At 39.5% G+C, this 20,386-nt stretch overlaps 5 protein-coding genes across 7 annotated transcripts; 3 read left to right on the top strand and 2 right to left on the bottom strand.

Annotated features, from left to right (window-relative positions):
- The first annotated feature begins 4 nt into the window (after positions 1–4).
- On the top strand, positions 5–5,822 carry LOC111797191 (protein MRG1-like). 2 transcript variants are annotated; one of them, XM_023680137.1, is made up of 10 exons: positions 8–344; positions 1,043–1,096; positions 1,222–1,235; positions 3,332–3,465; positions 4,551–4,588; positions 4,760–4,864; positions 4,964–5,043; positions 5,105–5,274; positions 5,381–5,465; positions 5,550–5,822. In XM_023680137.1, exons 1-10 carry the CDS (start codon positions 174–176, stop codon positions 5,638–5,640), a joined length of 942 nt encoding a protein of 313 aa, XP_023535905.1. In that variant the 5' UTR covers positions 8–173; the 3' UTR covers positions 5,641–5,822. The 2 variants fall into 2 exon arrangements, with proteins under 2 accessions (XP_023535904.1, XP_023535905.1); XM_023680136.1 differs by having other exon boundaries at positions 5–344; positions 5,381–5,822.
- Positions 5,823–7,566: 1,744 nt separating this feature from the next.
- LOC111797330 (cyclin-D3-1-like) lies at positions 7,567–9,321 on the bottom strand. Its single transcript, XM_023680309.1, has 4 exons — positions 8,522–9,321; positions 8,218–8,419; positions 8,007–8,137; positions 7,567–7,905 (listed from the first exon to the last, which is right to left on the bottom strand). The coding sequence occupies exons 1-4, from the start codon at positions 9,050–9,052 to the stop codon at positions 7,720–7,722; spliced, it is 1,050 nt and encodes a 349-aa protein (XP_023536077.1). The 5' UTR covers positions 9,053–9,321; the 3' UTR covers positions 7,567–7,719.
- Positions 9,322–12,040: 2,719 nt separating this feature from the next.
- Positions 12,041–16,328, bottom strand: LOC111797331 (protein DCL homolog, chloroplastic-like). The gene is made up of 3 exons (XM_023680310.1): positions 15,946–16,328; positions 14,304–14,418; positions 12,041–12,568 (listed from the first exon to the last, which is right to left on the bottom strand). Exons 1-3 carry the CDS (start codon positions 16,251–16,253, stop codon positions 12,401–12,403), a joined length of 591 nt encoding a protein of 196 aa, XP_023536078.1. The 5' UTR covers positions 16,254–16,328; the 3' UTR covers positions 12,041–12,400.
- A 431-nt stretch (positions 16,329–16,759) lies between these two features.
- On the top strand, positions 16,760–18,729 carry LOC111796445 (F-box protein At1g47056-like). Its single transcript, XM_023679047.1, has one exon. The coding sequence runs from the start codon at positions 16,995–16,997 to the stop codon at positions 18,600–18,602; it is 1,608 nt and encodes a 535-aa protein (XP_023534815.1). The 5' UTR covers positions 16,760–16,994; the 3' UTR covers positions 18,603–18,729.
- Positions 18,730–18,935: 206 nt separating this feature from the next.
- On the top strand, positions 18,936–20,380 carry LOC111796447. 2 transcript variants are annotated; one of them, XM_023679051.1, is made up of 3 exons: positions 18,936–19,847; positions 19,924–19,984; positions 20,212–20,380. In XM_023679051.1, exons 1-3 carry the CDS (start codon positions 19,704–19,706, stop codon positions 20,292–20,294), a joined length of 288 nt encoding a protein of 95 aa, XP_023534819.1. In that variant the 5' UTR covers positions 18,936–19,703; the 3' UTR covers positions 20,295–20,380. The 2 variants fall into 2 exon arrangements, with proteins under 2 accessions (XP_023534819.1, XP_023534818.1); XM_023679050.1 differs by having other exon boundaries at positions 19,910–19,984.
- Positions 20,381–20,386: the final 6 nt, after the last annotated feature.

Below are 20,386 nucleotides of genomic sequence, written 5' to 3'. Positions count from 1 at the left end.
CGGGGAAAAGCCCAATTAGTGCGATTAAAAACCCCCCAGCGTTCCATTCCATTCCAAAAGGGAGGAAACCCCAGCAAGCAGTAGTTGTAGGAGTCCTCCTTGCTTCTTCTTCTCGTCCTTAACTGGAACCCAACTCGATTCTCAACTAACCATTCAACAAAGTAGCTATCCAAATGGGAAGCCCTGATAGTCGGGTTGCTTCCGATTCCGCCGACACTACATCCAAGAATGACTCTGAAGACGACGACGAAAATGGAGTCCACAGCCCGCCTTCCCATCCCTGTCCTTTCTCCGAAGGAGAGAAGGTCCTCGCTTTTCATAGCTTTCTCATATATGAAGCTAAGGTTCCATCTCTTTTCACCCCCCTTCTGGAGTTGTAGTGTAATTTTATTTTATTTTTTCTTTTTTGTTTTTGTTTTTTTGCTTGCTGGCTGAAACGTGCTTCTCTAATTTAGGCTGATTTTTACTTACTTCAAACCCCTGTTGAACAACAAAGGGATGATCACAATGTGAGGACGCATTTTGAGTTCCCAGCTAAACGAAAAGAAATTAGCAAGATTTGATTTCGAACCACTTAATTCACATTTTTTTTGTAATAATCAACCCTCAATTTTGTTTCAAGAATGAATCTTTGCAAGTTCTGACATTTGTATTTTGGTGGTCTAGAACATCGAGTTTGCAACACTACTTCAATCTTTTTTTATAATATGTAGTATGCATCAATTGTGATGAACTAATTCTCATCTTGAATTTCATTCCTAGCCCTGCCAGGCTAGCATACTCTAAATTCAACCATCCAATCCTGGCTTGAATGCTTTCTATGGACCCCCTCCCCCCACATTGTTCATTGAATACTTGATCGTAACGTCCGAAGGATTGTATTCAGATGATTTTCATTGGGGGCCCGTTTTATGATCCTATTTTTGATTGGGATGTTATGAAGCCTTTCTAGGCACATTAAATAAATTGGTTATTACTGTGAAACTTATAGAATCTATAGCTTATTTGTCTTCTTACTTTTAGGTGTCTGTTTTTTTGATAGGTGCTGAAAACAGAATATCAGTTGAAAGAATGGAGATGTTATGTTCATTACCTTGTAAGTAGAATATGCTTGTGTGCCTTTGAGTGTGTGTGTGTGTGTGTGTGTGTGTCTTGTCTCTCTTCTGGGAAGGGGTATTGTGCATGAAGGGGGATCTTGAGACCATGTTCTTTGTTTTGCAGGGATGGAGCAAAACGTGAGTGAGTCCTCCTTTTGATTTAATCAATGACCGAGACAGTTCCCATATCTAATCTGATGGTTTATGGGACAATATTTGTTCTAGGCCTGTTGTTTTCTCGATATATGTTGTCGAGTGACCACTCTCCTCTTCTCGCTCACTCCTGGCCCTCCTAATCTACTGCTTAAATACCTGTTGGGTTTTTTTATACATGGAAACTGCGTTGATATTTTAGATTATCTCCTTTTCAGCATATAAATTTCTTGTTCTTTATGTGTTTTCTTGCTTTTGTTGCTAGGCATCCCACTAAATCTACTTCAGGCTTTTGGTTTGTTGGTTCTACTTTAGAGGTAGACTGGAGGGAGTCAATGTTGCTTGCAGGGATATCATAAAGTTTGTGAATGCAGATGAGCAAACGATTCTGCATAATTGTTGATTTTGTTTATCTTTGGACCTTTAAAAAATAAATACTTGAAGGTGAAAAAGGCATCAGAACTTTCAATTATTTAAAGAAAAAAACTCACCCAAAACAAAAAACTTAGGCATAACAGGAATCTGTATAAGCTTCGAGAGAACCCCGCAAAAAAAAAATCCTTAAGACTTGTCTAACGGGCAGACAAGCTCGTCTCTTTGTTGACTGGGCCTGTTTGCATCACTGGTAAACAAGTCAGATTGGAAAATTCTCTCTATTCGAAGGGTCTAGCTAAAGCCATCTTCAAATTTCCATTAGGACAACACCAATATTCACACAAGCATGACATTTTTAGAACATTCTACGTTGAAGATTCTAGGAATGACCAAATCTTGATGGCTTTTTCACCTATGAATCATTCCGAGAAGCTGGTATTAAGGTCACTTGTTATTCTGATTGAAAGAGTCTGGTCACAAAGTGTTTTACGATAGACCCTAAACTTCTAGGCACTAGTACCTTTTAACCTATGACTATTAGCTGTAAATAATCCCCACTTCCGCCCCCTATTTGATTGAGATACTAAAATGCCCTTGAGAGTCAGTTTCATGGATAAATCACCAAACGTACTTGGAGATCAAAACACATTTTATTTGCTTGAGATACTGCCTTTAAGGTTGTGATGTGCAGGCCACCATCTTCTTTGTGAAATAGACTTTCTTCCACCCTCCCAAGTGGCTAACAGAATTATTACCTTCTCCAACTCGGAGAAAGTTTCTCCTTTGTATTCAAGAATATTGGCCACTTTATTTGGTATTTGGAGAAGAGACTGTTCGTTCACCCTCTCTCTCTCTACACTAAGCAAGTCTGATTAATCCTTCCTTCTTTCTTTCCCTTTAGTCAACATATATTATGAGCATATAAGACAAAAAAGGTTAGATGATAGATGTTCCCCACCTTCAAAGGAAATAGCATTCCAGTGCTTCTTCAGTCTTCTAGGGATCTTTCTAATCATTGATCTCGAGAGATAAGGTTACTGCCTCAGTGCATACGGGCACTGAGGCACTTTCAGAAAAGCACGCCATTCTTTCCGCTTATAAAAGATTTCCTCCACGTCAATGCTAGTGCCTACTTAAGTAATCTTCCACAAGCTAATTTTCCCACTTCCTACCAAAATCTTTCAAACTCCTAGGATATACTACCAATCTCCTGTTCATCTAAGCACCCAAGACAAGTATCAATCTGCATCTTGGAGATGATTAAGAATGATTCGCTACCACTTGCTTGGATACCTTTGAGGACACTACTTGAAGACGTCCGATGAGAAGCCTTCAAAAGACATTCACAACCCAAACAAGAGGAGAAAAGAGATTTCCTTATTTTCAACCTCTTTGTCTATGGTGTTACTCCAATATTCGTTTGTTCTGCAATCTTTTATTTGAATCTTTGTTATCTTTACTCATCAATTATATTTCCTTCTGCAAGGAAGACGGGTAAGTACTTTAGGTATAAGTTTATGGAAATGTTGGGCGTCCTTGTTCTGTGCATGCCTTTACTTTATTACTCGGACTATAGATCTTTTATTTCCTCGTTTATTTTTATGTAACAGTTGGGACGAGTGGTATATTAAAATGTTTTCTGTGCATGCATTTACTTTACTACTTGACTATAGATCTTTTATTTCCTCATTTATTTTATGGAACAGTTGGGATGAGTGGGTAGGACTTGATCGATTACTGAAGTTTACTGAAGAGAATGTGCAGAAACAGCTGGAACTCAATGAGAAGCGAGGGACTGACAAAAAGGCAGCTCGAGCATCCCAGATTAAACCCAAGAATGGTAATTGTTGGTTTGTTTAATTAATAACATATGCATTGCTGCGTATTATTTAAACTTAAGTGTAGTTTAGCCTTCAAATTTAGGATATTGGAACTAAAAACAGTGCACCGATAGAGATGGAAATGGAAATTTTGGAAATTTATTCAACCTCTCCCATTATCCTGGGTGGTTGGCTCTTCATCTCAGCAGAACACAAATGCTTTATGCAGTGTATTGTATATGGTTAGAAGGGAACAAAGCCTGGTCACTTGGATTTTTAAATAAAAAGAACTGTGGGAAGTTTCTCTGCTCTTCATAGTGACCCCTACTCTAGTGACGTCTCTAATTGTACTTTTGCTGTTAATTTTTTTCTAAATCAATAGAAGGTTTGTTTCTCATACAGAGAGGAAGGGGGAGAGAGAACATCAGAACTTGTAAAAGAATTTGCAGATAGAAATAGTAAAATTATTAATTTAAACATGGAGTGCTAGTTTATGCATGCGAAGATTATTGAACCAAAATAAATGTTAAGTTGGGAGTGTTCTGGAAGATGACAACCTAATGTCTGATGATATCTTGGCATTTATATTGCGTGGTTAGTTCAAGGTATTAGTCCAACCAAGATGAAGCAATAACTATGATGATTGTGATGTGACTGGAAAGGACATTTATACAGTAAGGGTTTAGCATTTAGGATCTTAACTGGAAAAGGACCATTTCTAGGTTCAATCTATAAATCCTAATATTAGGGCTCTTCTAGATTTCTAGTTCTGTATCTTTTACTGTAGAGTGTTCATGGACATATTGTAGTTAGTTGTGTCCAGGTTCCTTACATTAAGAGAATGTGAGAACTTTAGAATTTAGATAAAAGAATTGTCTGATCTTGTCGCTCTTATAACCATTTCTACATTCTACAAGCATCAGCAAAAATCCCGACAAATTGAACTCTACAATATTGGAGCGTAGGCGATGCTTATATTTTTCAGTTTATTTGAGAAACGTCTGCCAACTAGTTTGAAGATTGACATGAAGCATTATGTTTCCCGAGAAATAATTAATCTTGTTCTTGGTTTAATCTGTTCAAGCAATTATATATCTATGTGCAGTGGTAAAAGGGAGGAAGCGAAAGAATGATGCTAGTAAGGTATGCCAAAGTTAAATGTTGCTAGTGGCCCTTTAAAGTTACTGAGCGCACTCTCCTTTCCCCTCTTCCCCCACCCTTGAATTATTTCTTTCATGCTTTTTATTTCATCAGCCTTTTTCTAGTTATTGTTTCTTGTAAAAAGAACTTAGCATCTCGTTTGTTTACTGGTAGGAAAAGAATGCCGTGAACGTTGAAAAGCTTGTGAGCATACAGATTCCACTTAAACTAAAGAAGCAACTAGTTGATGACAGTGAGTTTGTAACGCATCTTGGGAAGGTAGTGATATCTGCCTTGCTTTCGTCATGACCATTATTACTTTCACAGAATCTAATGATCTTGTAATTTGGGGTTTGATAATTATATTTTGCTGTGCAGTTGGTAAAGCTCCCTCGTACGCCTAATGTAGAAGATATCATGAAGAAATATCTTGAATACAGGCTGAAGAAGGATGGAACGTAAGTATGTTGTTTGTCACACCCCGTTCTTCATCGTCTTAATAATGCTATACGATTACAGGAAAGATGAATCCGTTGGAGAAATAGTGAAGGGGCTGATTTGTTACTTTGATAAAGCACTACCCGCGATGCTTCTATACAAAAGCGAGCGCCAACAATATGAAGAGTTGATCGTTCATGATGTCTCCCCTTCTTCCATATATGGCGCCGAACACCTTCTACGTCTATTCGGTAATACTGATTACCCTGGTTCTTATTTGCATACACTAGTGTGCATAATATGTGTGGTTAAAGGTCATAATTGAAGATGCTATGCGGGCGTTTTCATGAATCGCAGTTAGGTTGCCTGAGTTGTTGTCTCAAGCCAATATTGAAGAGGAGACTTTGACGGAACTGCAGCAGAAGTTCGTTGACTTGCTCAAGTATTTATTCCTCTCCTCACTACTGTGTGCTTTGAGACATTATTGTGGGTTTCCGTCTTGTTTTGATGTGTATGTTTGTTGCAGGTTTTTAAGGAAGAATCAGAACACATTTTTCTTGTCATCGTACCATGTGCCTGAGAATATGGAAACAAGCACCAACAATGCCGATGACTAAAACATGCAATCATCTTTAGATCAAATTAGCTATTCAAGCCTTACCCCGTTGTGGCGGCTTTTCATATCATTGTATATATTTCTATGTCGTCTAAACTTCATTGCGAACCGGTTAATGTTCTCATCACTGCGTTTCTGCAGAGCACTATATCAAATTCCAGCACTTATAACTTCTTTTCCCAACTCCTTTTTTGCTTTAGTGTGTGCATTGTATTTTAAAAGCCGACATGAGAGCTTGTCTTGTTGATTTGATCTAAAAATTCTCCACATATTACTAATTTGAACTCTTGCCTCCAGCGCAGTCCCATCCGGATGGACACTAGTTTCCAATTACATGGCCGTGGAGCAGAGCAGGGGGCAGGCATTTTCCAACCCTTTATCCTCGTCCGTTTGCAGTTTGGAATGTTAGGGAGCAATTATTTTCAAAAAATGAATATAAAAGAAGGAAGAATAAGAAAAACCCGTGAATGAAACGACAATCCACTTTTCACCGGACCACATAGACCGTACTCTATCTGCTGCGGCGACATGAATGGGGCTCAAATCTTTTGCAGAAAGGGGCAGTTTTACTTTCTATTATTTTTGTGGTTTCGCAAATGTTCATTATTTTTGGAATTACGTTGCAGTTGGGACAATCGCAGCTCATATGCATTACAGGAAGAGAAGCAGAAGCAGCGGGCCATTGGATTCTTTCACTCAGAAGTGGGGCCTTTTGAATTACCTCTAGCTTCTGCTGCTTCTGCCTCTGCCTCTGCCTCTGCTTCTGCTGTGAGTAAAATCTGAGAATCAGAAGGGTGTTGAATTATGAGATTCACGCGAGGAATGTGGGTTTCAATTCAGAAGGGAAGGGTGTGTAATGGGAAGCCGGGGCCCAGACCATATGATTGTCAGCCAGGTCTGCCATGGAAGCTCCAATTTCCAATCTTTATTAGATGAAGACAAACATGAGAAAAAAGAAAGAAGTATCGGGGTTTTGTTCCCAAACTAGTATCCGGCAACTGAGTTTGAACAATTGTGGTGTGTGCCGCCAACCCTTTCAGAATTCAGAACACAGCTTACCTTACCTTTTGCTTTTCTAGACTGATCTCGAGTGTTCTATGTAGGGAAATGAATGTGTTCATCATCATGTCTCATCATTCAACTAACACCTAAGGGTCATTCAAAAGCAGGGCAGCAGAAAAATTCTTAATTTAATATTAATGACTTGTATTAACAACTAAATTAAGAGAGACAAATCAAAATGTAACCACACACTTAATGCTAGCAAATATTATCTCATTTTGAGGCTTGCTCGAGACTTTTGAGGCGGTCTCTTCCCGGCTTCTCTTCAAAGTTTTAAGAAAGCCCAAAAAGAAAAGCAGATAACAATATTTGAAGATGGAGTCTTACTTTTGGGCTTCTTCTCAAAAGTTTTAAAAGACAAACAACTTAACAAAGAAAGAACAATATCTACTCACTAAGCTTAAAAATCTGTCAACCCCACTAACCCACATCTAGCCTAAATAGGTGGCAACTAACTCAAATTAGTGCTCAAAATGCGAAGAATCGGTAAATTTTCACTTTTTTTTTCTTGTGCATATTACTATTTTTATCCATATCAATAAAGAGAGTAAACATGGCGGAAGCATTGCTTTATCACGCTTTTTTCTGACAGAACATGTTCATTTTGTTTGGGCTGTTACTTTTACTAGATTGATTTTTACTTTTGTCTTTTTATTTATTTATTTATTTATTATTATTATTATTATTGCCGACAGCGGGCTCCTTTCTCTCACATGCAAGCCAAACCCACAATTTGAATTGATCATATAAGAAATTAATGCGTACCCCACTCTCTTCTCTTTCCAATTTCATCACTTAATGAGCTTCAAATATTACGTTTTCTTCGACGATGGAATGGAAACGTTACAATTAATGCCACAATTTGACTTGATCATATTAGAAATTATATTATATATATTAGTTATTGAACGTACACTCTTGGTGTACCAGAGAAACAAAAAGTACAAGCACCTATAAGCCTGATTAAATGAACCCCAAGGGTCAACTAATTCTACTGAAAATTCTGCAGCTGCCGCTTCTACGGTGGCTGTTCATCAATTTTCCTCTTCTTCGTTGCTGTCTCCGGCGACGACACTACACGGTCCACATTCTGAGTCCGACCATTTGAGCTGCACGACATGTCCACTAAACCAAATCTTTGTTTGTTTGTGTGTCCTCTCGATGAAGCCTCTATGATGAATTGTGAGCAATCTTCCACTTTATTCTACCCGAACAAACAGAGCACGACAAAAATATTATAAGTTTCGGTTAATTCGTTTGCCAAAGACAACTATAAAGGGGGAAACAGGAAAAAAAGAAAGAAACCTTGTCGATTTGAAGAAAACCCAGAAGCTGATCGTTGTATTTTGCTGCGACATGGGGTTCTTTGTCGTTGATAACTTGAAAAATAATGGCGCTTGCTATCACCGATGGAAGAAAGCATACGAATCTGGAATCTGGGAGTTAAGAGAATAATTAATGAAGACAGAAGTTAAATTTGGTGTTATTACTTATGTCGATTTTGATAGGGGCTCACCTAAAATGACAGAAAGAAGTAATCTTTCACATTTACAGAGGAATTCAGAACAGAGTTGGTCCTTGAAGCCGAGCCGTCTTACAATATAGTCCAAAAATGAAAGTGGGTTCACCGGATTCATTCTCCAAAGAAGCGTAGAGAGAACAAGAATCTCCATTCTTTTAATGGTTTTAGCTTCGAAAAAGTACCCATTTTCCTCCACCTACCACAAATTAAAAGACAACCCACAACCCAATTTTGATTTAAGAAATTAACAATCGTAAATGTGGAGATTGAATTCAAACGAGATGGGAATTGTGTTTACCTGGAGGTCTAAAAGCAGGGGAACCTCGGTTTCCTCCACTTTAGCAGCGAGAGATAAACAAGCAATGGCGGTGAGATGGGTCATCCATGGCTTGTCAATCTGAAAATGGGAGCTGGACAGGAACCTGTCGACATAATCAACGGCCAAAACGGCGGTGAGAGCAGTAAAGGAGTAATGGGCATTGACCTTGAGAATCCACTCAACCGCGTCGGAGCGAGCCGCAGCTAGAGAGGGATTGTGTGGGAGAGCATCGTGGAGCTTATTTCTGTTCTCCTTTGAGAACAGAGACACCAATTCCTCGTCTTCCCAGAGAAAGTCCCTGTCCGACAAGAACACAGAATTCGGGGAATCGACGTTAACATTTATCGAGAAAGCTTCGATCTTTGGCTGGGAATGTCCATCCCCAATTTCTTCCTCCTCCTCCAAGCAGTAGAGGGAATCAAGAAAAAGTGAACCGTTTTGGTGACCTGAAATTGAATGCGCAATTGAAAGAGGGTAGCAATGCCGTTTCGCCATTCTGTAGTTTCTCATAATTTCCTCTCATATAATTCTGTTTCTCCCCAGCGCCGTCGTAAAGTGGTGGTGGGTGGGGTTATATTTGCGGGGTTAAGGGTATGATATGCTTCTGTATTGGGAGCCTCTCGTGCTTATAATCAGCAGACATAAATCATGGGCCATGCAATATAATCAATCGACACGTGACACTCGTACACAATGGCGTCGTGGGCCATGTAGACAGCCAAGGCGGTCCATGAACCAGCTCCAGCGTGTGGAGGGATTACTCAAGAACACTGTCACCATAGCTATAAATTTTGTATTATTCAAGAGCAAAGTGAGAGTTATATTGTAGTAGCCTGATTGAGAGCATAGTAATGACGCGGTGTACGAATTATATTACACCAATTAATGTTGACAATGGTCCCAATTTGCTGATATTTGCTAAAGCCTAAATGGCATGGACTTCCTGGTTCCTTGCATATATTTTTTTTTCCTTCTTTATTTGCTGCTTAAGGTGAAGCATATTTAAAGCGAAAAAGGAGTTAACTCACGGGTCCTTCGTTTTTTTCACTCTCTTTTGTGCTTAGAGAGTACAAAATAGTTGAAATTAGAATGGACCGCCTTAAAATCCCGACAGGTTCCATTTGCAGAATTAATAGAGCATAGAACTTGGGTTCCCCACACAAGAGATACACCACAGCCAGCAATTTTCATAGCCACCTTTTGAGGTAACGAACAACTCATTTTGAATTAGTCAAACTTGATTCTGAAAGCTAATCGCCTTCGTTTACTTTTGCCACTCGAGCATTTATGGGAATTGGGATTAGCAAAGTTTTGTGGTATTAAATAGAGGCAATGTCAGCGGAGGGGCATTCCCTTTTCTGCTCGAAATGCTGCTAACTGTTCAAAACATTGGAGAAAAAAGAGAGATAAAGATTAGTGAGCGGACAAAAAGGGAAGTGTGAGCAGGTAGGACAGTACAACAGCATCAATGAAGACGGAGGTGCGTGGGGCAGCCCTACCAAAACCAATTCCAGGAGTCAGAGACCCAATTCCGAAACCCCAACAGGGAATTTTGCCATTGTTTTCTGTACATCCAACCATCAAAACCTATACTACACTCCTTTATTGCCTTTTGCTTCCCACCATTCTTTTTCGACTTCACAGCTCTGTTCACAACCCCCAACACCAGAAAGGGGTAAGAGAGAGAGAAAGAGATTCAGTTTCATCAGTGTGGTTAAGCTAAGGATTAGGCCTTTTCAAAGGGGTTGATATAAAAAAGTCTTAGAGAGAGAGAGATTCAGTTTCATCAGTTTGGTTAAGCTAAATATTAGGCCTTTTCAAAGGGGTTGACATAAAAAGTCTTGTAGTTTTAGATTTGGGCTGAAATTGAACTGCATACAGGCAAATCTGATTGAACCTGTCTAAATAATTGAAGACATTCATGGGTTTTCATTATAATTCAGGAGCTTTCTCTAATCCTAAACTGTGCTCAAATCACGCAACCACGATACCTGATGATGCTGCATGTGTGCAGGATCCCCACATGGAATATTTTTTTCTTCCAGTTTTTGGCTTTGTGTCGGGTCGGGTAATAGTACACCCGTAATCATCATGGCTTCACTACCCAATCTGATTGTGGATTGGGTTGCAACAATTTTGATTTTTCTCAACAGTGCAAGCTGCAGATGGATGGCTGTACTGCCCCTGCCATTTGTGATTCTGATGTCACCGACGTTGGACTTTTCAGTTCCATGTGTTTCCCACGAATAACTGCAAGAATTTCAATAACAATTATTTTAGGTACAAACTAATAGATACTAAAACCAGCCGGCTAAGAATGTACACCCACGTGACTTTACTTTCAAATAATGCCACCAATTCAAGCATAGCTATTGTTTGCCAGCTTAAAGATCTATAATTCGATCTTTAATTCAATAATGATTGAAATCAGAGGAAACAAAGATAAAAATCCCAAAAACTTCAAAACTTTTGAGATTATGCTCACAAACACAGTATTATTCAAAACTTCAACTCTGTGTTTGATCCGAAGAACATAGTATGTAACTTGCAAGGTTCAACACAAAAACCTCGGTTTGTGTAATAATAAACTCATACTAAGAATGCTTGTTTGACTTTTCAACCCCAAACTTTTCAGACCTTGCGAGTGAAATGCATTCAAATAATTTTCAACCAACTGACCACTTTCTGGCAGAAGAAAATTTGTATTTTTGAAAATGGGTCGTCTCAGATTGCAATGTGGTTTTTCCAGAATGATACAGTTTTGATCTTTGCTAGCACCCAGTAAAGAGCATGTTAATGCACAAAAGCTTGTGTCATTTTCTAAAAAGCCTACACATAATGTACCCTCAGACATTGGTTGAGCTTTCAGTCGCAAAAGCAAGAGAATAAAGAAAAAGGCTTTTAGGTGCAATAGCGGTGCATGGTTTTGACGGTAGAATTGAGGAAAAAAAAAAGAGAGAGACAGAAAAGAATTTACCCATCTTCGAAAGCAAGCACATGCAGGTGAGAGAGAGATACCCAGACCACTGCTTTACCACCGTTTTGACAAGTGAAAGCCCTCCAAAGAGCTCAGCGATTCATTAGGCCGCTCGACTCTTTTGACTTGACCCGTTCCAATTATCAGCTTGACTGTGACAGGGACCCACCCTGCTTTCCTCAATTCGAAATCCAATCACTAACCTAACATGTCACCATTACACTAAATCATATCCTTCAATCCCTTTCGTTTGAACCTTCTTCATTGGCCAACTCCACGAGGCCGCTTTATGCCTTCATTTTCCCACCGCCAACATTATCCCTCATTTGCTTACAAATGTATCTTTTTTACCCATCACAGTTTCTGTCATTACAGCTGCAATCATCAACCCCTTAACCTGATCATGCGCCTGAGGTTTGATTATTTCTCTTCCCTTGGATGGTTCATCATGAACCTTGCAACATGCGCAAGATCTGGATTTAGCACAAGGTAGGAAGTCAAGAGAATAAAGTAAAGAAATATCAGTTTAAACTTTTCAATCCTATATTACTTTGAAACATTATCAATATTCCCATTCGACCTTCTCGAATGAACGTATACAAGAAATTCCATGGTGCCTTGATTATCCATTATCCATAACCACAAACATAATAGAGCTGCAAGTCAATAAAGTGAAGGTTCACTTCAATGATCATCGATTCTTCTCATTCTTAAAAACTGTGCAGTGCGTCCAGGACATGCTATCTATTACATTGACAACCCGTACATTTTTCCTTCTTGTAGGTCACCGAACCATGAAGAATTGATTTAATCATTCATACATCTTTCTTGACCAAAACAAATTCAGATCACAGCTCAGCATCAACAATAGCACACATTCATCAACTACCACGTTTGAAATGTTCTCGAATAAACATCTCTGCATATGATGGATATTTACTTCGGATATATGCACGAAGGCACTTTTGATACGAGAAGTCGATCCATCCACCATCGGTCCTTACAACAAAGAGGCATCTTGAGTGCCGAAATTGGGGGTGTCGATCAACCTTCAATGACAGAAGATAGCTTAAATAATTATTTAAAATAAAGAACAATTTTAAACTGGGTAAACATCACATCTCTATAGACAATAGATGTAAGCTTTGTTGATATCAAAAGTGTGATGGGAGTCCCCATTTGAGAGGATCATTAATCACTCCACATTCTTTTCAAGAAACCACACAACATAAGAAAAAAAAAAAAAATGCCCGGCATTTACAAAAACACTGCATACAAACAAAACTAAGAAGTTATATAATTGACTCAATAAGTTATCACTCGCTAATTCAAAATACTCAGATAAAAATTTAAAAGAGAAAAAAACCGACTAACTAACTGAAGCTGATACTTCTAAACGTTAGAAACAACCATATTTCCAGTTTTATTCTTCCTTGAACAAACCTTCTGGATTGGAGGTCTAGCAAAGTAGCGTGCACAACATCTCAAAATGAGAAGTGGGTGGGCAAAGGAAAAAAGCATGCGATGATTTTGTATGGCTGGGCAATGAAGCTAAAGTGTCATGGAAAACAGAAAATTAGGTCAGATGCAATTTTCAACTTTTGTTTATTTTTTGTGAAGGGAATATAATATTAAACCCAGAAGCCTGGCCAACAGATACAACTATCCTGAATCCAAAAGGATATAAGACAACCATTGAAAGAGCCGAAGTAGAGGACTGCCAAAGCAAGGCCATGGGCCACAGAGTTACCACATCTTACTCAAGGTGCTGTCATGCAGCAACGTATTTCAAATGTGGTTCCATTTACAACGTCTTACTCAATTACTCAAGATTATAGTTGAGCAACACAAAAACACAGCCATAGAGTCCAGTAAGCTACTTTGGCAACACCAGAAGATAAGGTCCATTTACAACTGTGTCATTTCTTCTGTACAAACAGTCGCAGAAGAGCATGATAGCTCACAAAGATCTTCAATGGACACGCCAGCACCACATGACATACAGCGAAAGTATTATTAAGAGAAGCTTCAGTATTAGTAATGTATATATGAAATTGCTTAATGACCTCAATCACAATTCAAATCTGTCCCTTATATGGAAGGAGATAGTTGTTAAATGGAGGCCATTACTTGATCACATGGGCAGCAACTTGAGGAGGCATGCAACAAATGTTATTATGTAGTCATTGGCTAGGAAGTTCATTAGATCCGGTCCTTATGAAGGGAGTTGGGCAGGCAAGCATTTTGGCAAAGATTGAGGTGTGAAGCCAGAGGTTTCTGCCAATCGCTACCATTTATTTATGTGATTTTACATGGTTTCTCTTGAACTGGAATTGAGAGAGTTAAGGGAGGGATACCTCAAATTTCTTTCCCATCTTTGTAATCCTTTTTACTTGAAGGCTATATATGTAACAGCTCACGGTTAATATATATTGTCCTCTTTGAGCTTTCTCTTTCGAGATTCCTCTCCCAGTTTTTAAAATGCGTCTGCTAGGGAGAGGTTTCCACACCCTTATAAAGAATATTTTGTTCTCCTCCCCAATCGAGGTGGGATCTCACAATATCAGTCGGGTACCTATTATCCAATTATCATATAGGGCTAGAGTTGTCCAATTCATTTCGTAAGTTTCTTGTATTTTAAGCTTTTGGAAATATCCACGAGCCAAATGTCATTTGTTTCTTTATCTGCTTTATTTCTACACGATCTAACAAAATAAAGCATGCAAACTGCATATTTGAAACATAGCAAGAACTCTAAACTAATTAGTCCAGACCAAAGCATACCATAATGAATTCAAGTCCACAACCAATTTTATCTTCAGCATGTGGATGATGAGCTAGAAGCCTGTCAACCACAATTCTCTCGTCCTCTGATGTCAATCGCTCCCCATCCACATACCTGGTACAAAAAATAGAAGTCCTTAAGAGAAGGGGACATAATATCATAGGAGCAAAGTGTGATTGTAAAACAAAAACATGAGCCATATATTGTATTGAAACGTGCCCAATGAGACCACCTCATCAACACTGGCAACCAACCCTACATTGAGGAAAGCACTGCTTTTACCAGTTAAAAGCTGCTGGTCATCCACTAGGTCTCATTGGAATTACTTTTGATCTCAATTGTCATAATATTATGCATTCAATACTATTCAAAATGGAAAAGATCAAAGAGAAGCATATAGATTACAATCATGACTCCAATAAGTAACCAAATGGAAGAAGACCTTAACAAATATTATGTGAACAAATGTCGATAAAATTTCCAACAGAAATCAAGTTTGCTAATTCCAATGAGAATCAAATAGCAATACGAAAGGCTTGAATCTCTCCCAACATGAAACTACTAAACACAGTACCTTTTTCCTCCACATCACCTACTACCAATCAAAATGGAATTACCTCAAGGGCCCTACTGCCCTAACGTCCAACTGACTACTCCTCGTATAAATAAAACTGAAAGATGAGCGCATTAATTAACCAAGTCTTCACTTCATGTCCAAGAGAAATCAGAATACCGTTTGCATTCCACAGTCACATATATGCTAGCAGTGAAGATCTGGTCATAGTATTATGATCAATACTTTAATATGATCATAGCCACATCTTTTAAATTGATAAGTTTTTCTTTCTAACTAGGCTTTTCTAGGCGGGATAGCGAGAATGAGAAGATGAAATTCTTTAATCCACAATTTAAAAATTTCAGCAATTAGCACTTAGCTGACAACTGATGCATTATGGTCTTCTGATGGTATAACTAAACTCAAAGGCACACTCCTAGTTATTTGCAGAGGCCGTAGAAAGTCAAATCCCAAATCCACAAAGAAAGATAAGAAAGGGCACATAGAATAAACTGAAACCTAATTCGAATATCATTTTTCTTTCTGCTGTAATGTTTTTGAAAGCTTCCCGTAGCTGTTAGTAGTTATCATATTGCCATGAAAACATAGAACATATACCAATTCATGTCGATTCAAATTAGAAGTAAAGAAAGCCTGACAACTGATTATCAGTTATTAAGAAGTTATAATTGTCAGCTTCATATTTACTTTTCACGTTATATTTTCATCTACCCGCTAATCAACGTACAATCTTCCATTATCTTGAGTTTATCACGAGTGAAAAGGTATTATGTATGTTTCATGGAAGGAATGTTTTGGTTCATTAAAAAATGAAATTTCTAACAACGTTCTCACCCTTAAACATGTTCAGTATGTCTGTTTGTGAATTTAAACAAGATTATTTTCTCCAATCTTGCTGTAATATAATATATTGTTCGAGACTAGGGAAGTTTCTATTCGAGCAGACCATGTAAAAAAAACATATTTTTACTTGATTGTTTTCTCGCACAGTTCCTCAGCAACTAAAAAACAAACAGATAATGCCTATAAAATTCAGTATAAGCTTTCGGGGTAAAATTATGAACCTATTGGAGTGGATAATCTCTTTAGTGAGGGATATGACAGGCTCGACATCGCTGAGAATTTCGTCTTCCTGGTCTTTCCACTTTCGATAATCAGGCTCACACCATCTTTGGTACTTCGTTGGTTGACTGGCACTCGACACTGAAGCAGTATTTTCAGCAGATGTTAAGCTCCCGTCCGGTGGAGTAGACGCCGCCGTCGCAGTGCAGCAAGAGCGGCGAGTCACCTGCACGACCCCAGAACAAAGCCCGCGATGCCAGAGCCCAAACCGCAGGAGAGGATGCCCCCGGAGTAGCAAAGAAGCAGCCATGAGGATCAAACGTTAATGTGGAGACGGTAGATCAGCCGAGGGATGTAAAATGAAGCGACCAGACGAAGCCGGCTTCGTTTTCAGGATGATGACCTGACGACCCAGCTCTACTTCACGAATGGGTTATTGGGCTCCATGGGCCGTTCATCGGGCCCTATGGGTCTATAGCAGCAATTCCTCATTATTTTCGACTGGCCCAACTTGAAGGCCCATTTGTATATTCTAAATGCACACAATTTAAGGCCCATTAATCTAAGGCCCATTAATCTAAGGCCCATTGATATTGACTTATTAATAAATATGTACGGATGGTATTCATGAGGAAGGGGAAATTGATTTGGAAAGGAAATAATTTGCATAATGATTGTTTGAATAGAATTAAATAGATGGGAAAAAAAAAAAGAAAAGAAAAAAGAAAAAGGGAGGGATCTGAGGCCACGAAGACCACGTGAGGTCCCCCGCTCCTGATTTTCCCTCACAGTGTAGGGTGGACTATTCTATTCTATTCAAAATAAAGTTGTAATGTAAAATAAACTTTTCCAAAAGCCAATTGGAATGTATTTTCAAGTCCGTCATCTTGTTCCTCTCTTTCCCTCCATCTCTCTGCGGACCGGAAATCAACGGAGCGACGACGTCTGAGACCTTCAACCTAACCCCGTCTACACCCTCCGCCCTGCGTATGATCCGTAACAATATCCCAAGGGCTAAAACCCAGATTGTTCCTTCTTCAACTTGCCCTGAATGGGCCAATCAGCTTCGTCGGCTGCGATTCTTAGCCGCCGCGATACCAATCATAGCCATCGATCTAAGATCAAATCGACGTCCCTAAGCTCCCCGATGCACCTGGATGGAACCAATAACTTTCAGGTAATACTTCATGGAACATCCGACTTCATTTCCGATCTTCCGGATGAGTGCTTGGCTTGTATTTTCCAATCCCTCAGCTCCGTCGACCGGAAGAGCTGCTCTCTCGTTTGTCGCCGGTGGTTCAAAGTCGAGGGGCAAAGCCGTCACCGTCTCTCCCTTAAAGCTGAAGCGGATCTTTCCTCCATGATACCTTCCCTTTTTACTCGATTCGATGCTGTCACCAAACTTGCTTTGAAGTGTGACCGTAGGTCTTCGAGCATCGGAGATGACCCTCTTATCCTCATCTCCCTCCGATGCCGTAATTTGACTCGTCTCAAGCTTCGTGCGTGCCGTGAATTGACCGATGTTGGCATGGCTGCTTTTGCCCAGAACTGCAAGGGTTTGAAAAAACTCTCTTGTGGATCTTGCACATTTGGAGCCAAAGGAATGAACGCTATTCTTGATCATTGTTCCGCCCTCGAAGAATTATCAGTGAAGCGACTTCGAGGTATCACTGATTCGACTGCTGAGCCGATTGGGCCTGGCGTGGCTGGGTTATCTCTCAAAACTATTTGCCTGAAAGATCTTTATAATGCACAGTGTTTCGGACCGCTATTAATCGGTGCTAAAAGTTTGAGAACTTTAAAGCTCTTCCGATGCTCAGGAGATTGGGATGCTTTGCTCAGCGTTATATCAGACCGAGTGACTAGTCTTACTGAAGTCCATCTCGAAAGGCTTCAGGTAAGTGATGTAGGCCTCTCAGCGATCTCAAATTTCATGGATCTGGAAATTCTGCACCTTGTTAAGACCCCGGAGTGTACGAACCTGGGCATTGTAGCGTTAGCAGAACGATGCAAGCTCTTGAGGAAGCTGCACATTGATGGATGGAAGGCAAATAGGATTGGTGACGAGGGTTTAGTAGCAGTTGCAAGAAACTGCTCTAACCTTCAAGAACTGGTTCTCATCGGAGTGAATCCCACGAAGGTGAGCCTGGAGATATTGGCCTCGAATTGTCGAAATTTAGAGCGGTTGGCATTGTGTGGAAGCGATACAGTTGGTGATAGTGAAATCTCCTGCATTGCCGCAAAATGCATAGCACTGAAAAAGCTTTGCATTAAGAGCTGTCCTGTTTCGGATCAAGGTATGGAAGCGCTTGCCGAAGGGTGCCCAAATTTAGTGAAAGTTAAGGTTAAAAAATGTCGAGGAGTAACTCCGGAGGGTGCAGATTCGTTGAGGTCGAGTAGGGGATCGCTGGCTGTGAATTTAGACAGTGGTGAACCTGAAATTCCAGATGCAAGTGCAAGTGATGGTGGGATACAGGATAATGTTGTTGATTTTCAGCCGATTCCAAATCAAGTTGCGCCTCCTATGATTGCATCTAGCAGTGCTGGGCGATCATCGTCACTAAAGTCAAGGTTAGGCCTTTTGGCAGGGAGGGGTTTAGTTGCTTGTACACTGAGAAGGTGGTCAGGTGGTAATAGTAGTTCTCGAATTAATAATTAGATATCAGGAACGAAGCAAGTTACAAAATGTTAACGCTTCTGGTCTTGTTCTTCTGCATTGTTTTCTGGTTGTATTGCCTCGATTCCGTGTTTAATGTATCTCATTTCCATGCTGTTTGCGCTGCTTATTCCCCCGCGTCTTGGAGTTAAATATTCATGCTCCCCGCTTTTTTTTTTATAATATTGGAACCTATTCGACTGATAGATGCGTAGTGCATGCCAGAATCTATTACTTTCTGTGAGATCCCATGTTGGTTGGAGAGGGGAACGAAGCATTCCTTGTAAGGGAGTGGAAACCTCTCCTTAGCAAACGCGTTTTAAAATTGTGAAGTTGACGGCGATACGTAACGGTCCAAAGCGGACAATATCTATTAGCGGTGGGCTTAGGCTGTTATACTTTCATATTCACTACTCTACAATTGCTTTCGTTTATCTGCAGCAATTGGTAGACACTCTTTTGCTATGTATCCGACTCCAAATCCTTACAGGCACATCCTAGAAGCTGCAGATGATTTTGAAAATTTTAGTTCTATTCACATTCCTCAACATCTTTAAATAATGTTATAATCAGCCTCTCTAGTAGGAATACCTTTCTTTGATGACCAATTTATGATGAACATAATATTCATTTCTTTGACTGACCATTTTCAGTAATATAACATGGTGATATGCTGGTTCATTACTTTCTCACCGTGCTACCTTGACTATGTCCAGTTATTCTCATGTGGCTGTGAAGCCCTTTGAAGTGTTGTTTCAGTACACTAGATACGACAACCATGTTACTGCGAGTGATATGATCACTCCGTTGGATGTTTCAGTCGTTATTGGGAAGAACTACCAGCTTTGATATCCTTTACGAACAGATCCATTGGCTCATCACCGATCCACAAGTGTTGGCTTGTATACTGTCTTCACGAACTGATGTAGTAAGTTATGTTTAATAACTTTGGTTTAGTTGTTTTGTTGTCAGATCTTATGATTCATCTCTTGTATTAAATACTTTTGAATCATAATAAACTGCCTTCACCATGTTCTGGGAGAATTCCTTCCTTCAGAAGGCCGGCAACATGATAATGCCCGGTATCACAATCGGCTATATAACATGGAGCAACGAAAGAACGTTGCCATTTTGCCTATTCAAATGTTTGATCCATTTATTGATCTGCATATGATTCTGATCATCATTGGCCCATGTGGAAATTGCCACTGCAGTTTGTTTACGAGACTCTATGTTAAGGAGACAAAGGTAGCTTTTACAGCTTGCTTTGCTTTGCTATATGTTCCATATACATTTGTCATTATTTTCAGTGGAAATGTTACAGGAGGGGGGGGAACTCATTTGTTCACTGGAAAATCGAGGTTTCCTCAATTCTGCTGGTGAAGGTATTCTTAACTTGAAGCATGTGTTTACTTTCTCTGGATTATGATGAAGTTGTACCAAACGGAAAACTAACATCTGGTTGAATGGAGTTGTGCAATGGAATCTCCGAAATGCTTGTTATTGCTCTAGTTGTTAATTGCATTGTTGATACACGTTATCAACAATTATCATTAGAACTGCCCGTTTCCCACATCTATGGGAGTATTTTTAATGCATTTGAGCTGTACAGAGTTGCAGAATGCTGACCTACAAGTCCTTTTCTCTGCGGTCAAACATTACAGCTCCGGTTGCTTGTTATTCAAAACAATTTGATTGAAGTTGCAACATAATATAAGAGAGGCGGGGTAAGGCCGTCAACCCTATTAATAATTGCTTGAATTGATACCTATGCTTGTCCCCACCCC

Source organism: Cucurbita pepo, chromosome LG06 (assembly GCF_002806865.2).
Source record: "Cucurbita pepo subsp. pepo cultivar mu-cu-16 chromosome LG06, ASM280686v2, whole genome shotgun sequence".
Taxonomy (NCBI): Eukaryota; Viridiplantae; Streptophyta; class Magnoliopsida; order Cucurbitales; family Cucurbitaceae; genus Cucurbita; species Cucurbita pepo.
The sequence above is the reverse complement of the archived record's forward strand: the minus strand, read 5'-3'. Positions and strand labels throughout refer to the sequence as shown.

What these genes read in the sequence shown, in the direction of transcription:
- LOC111797191 (XM_023680136.1), top strand. Translation starts at nt 174, where the DNA reads ATGGGAAGCCCTGATAGTCGGGTTGCTTCCGATTCCGCCGACACTACA. An exon ending in TTCTCATATATGAAGCTAAG is followed by an intron (nt 345 to 1,042) that starts GTTCCATCTCTT and finishes TTTTTTTGATAG; the next exon opens with GTGCTGAAAACAGAATATCA. An exon ending in CCAGATTAAACCCAAGAATG is followed by an intron (nt 3,466 to 4,550) that starts GTAATTGTTGGT and finishes ATCTATGTGCAG; the next exon opens with TGGTAAAAGGGAGGAAGCGA.
- LOC111797330 (XM_023680309.1), bottom strand. Translation starts at nt 9,052, where the DNA reads ATGAGAAACTACAGAATGGCGAAACGGCATTGCTACCCTCTTTCAATT. An exon ending in ACTTCTTTCTGTCATTTTAG is followed by an intron (nt 8,138 to 8,217) that starts GTGAGCCCCTAT and finishes CTTAACTCCCAG; the next exon opens with ATTCCAGATTCGTATGCTTT. An exon ending in GTTTTCTTCAAATCGACAAG is followed by an intron (nt 7,906 to 8,006) that starts GTTTCTTTCTTT and finishes TTGTTCGGGTAG; the next exon opens with AATAAAGTGGAAGATTGCTC.
- LOC111797331 (XM_023680310.1), bottom strand. Translation starts at nt 16,253, where the DNA reads ATGGCTGCTTCTTTGCTACTCCGGGGGCATCCTCTCCTGCGGTTTGGG. An exon ending in GAGATTATCCACTCCAATAG is followed by an intron (nt 14,419 to 15,945) that starts GTTCATAATTTT and finishes TTTTTGTACCAG; the next exon opens with GTATGTGGATGGGGAGCGAT. An exon ending in GTGGACTTGAATTCATTATG is followed by an intron (nt 12,569 to 14,303) that starts GTATGCTTTGGT and finishes CTGTCATTGAAG; the next exon opens with GTTGATCGACACCCCCAATT.
- LOC111796445 (XM_023679047.1), top strand. Translation starts at nt 16,995, where the DNA reads ATGGGCCAATCAGCTTCGTCGGCTGCGATTCTTAGCCGCCGCGATACC.
- LOC111796447 (XM_023679050.1), top strand. Translation starts at nt 19,704, where the DNA reads ATGGAGCAACGAAAGAACGTTGCCATTTTGCCTATTCAAATGTTTGAT. An exon ending in TCTATGTTAAGGAGACAAAG is followed by an intron (nt 19,848 to 19,909) that starts GTAGCTTTTACA and finishes CATTATTTTCAG; the next exon opens with TGGAAATGTTACAGGAGGGG. An exon ending in CCTCAATTCTGCTGGTGAAG is followed by an intron (nt 19,985 to 20,211) that starts GTATTCTTAACT and finishes TGAGCTGTACAG; the next exon opens with AGTTGCAGAATGCTGACCTA.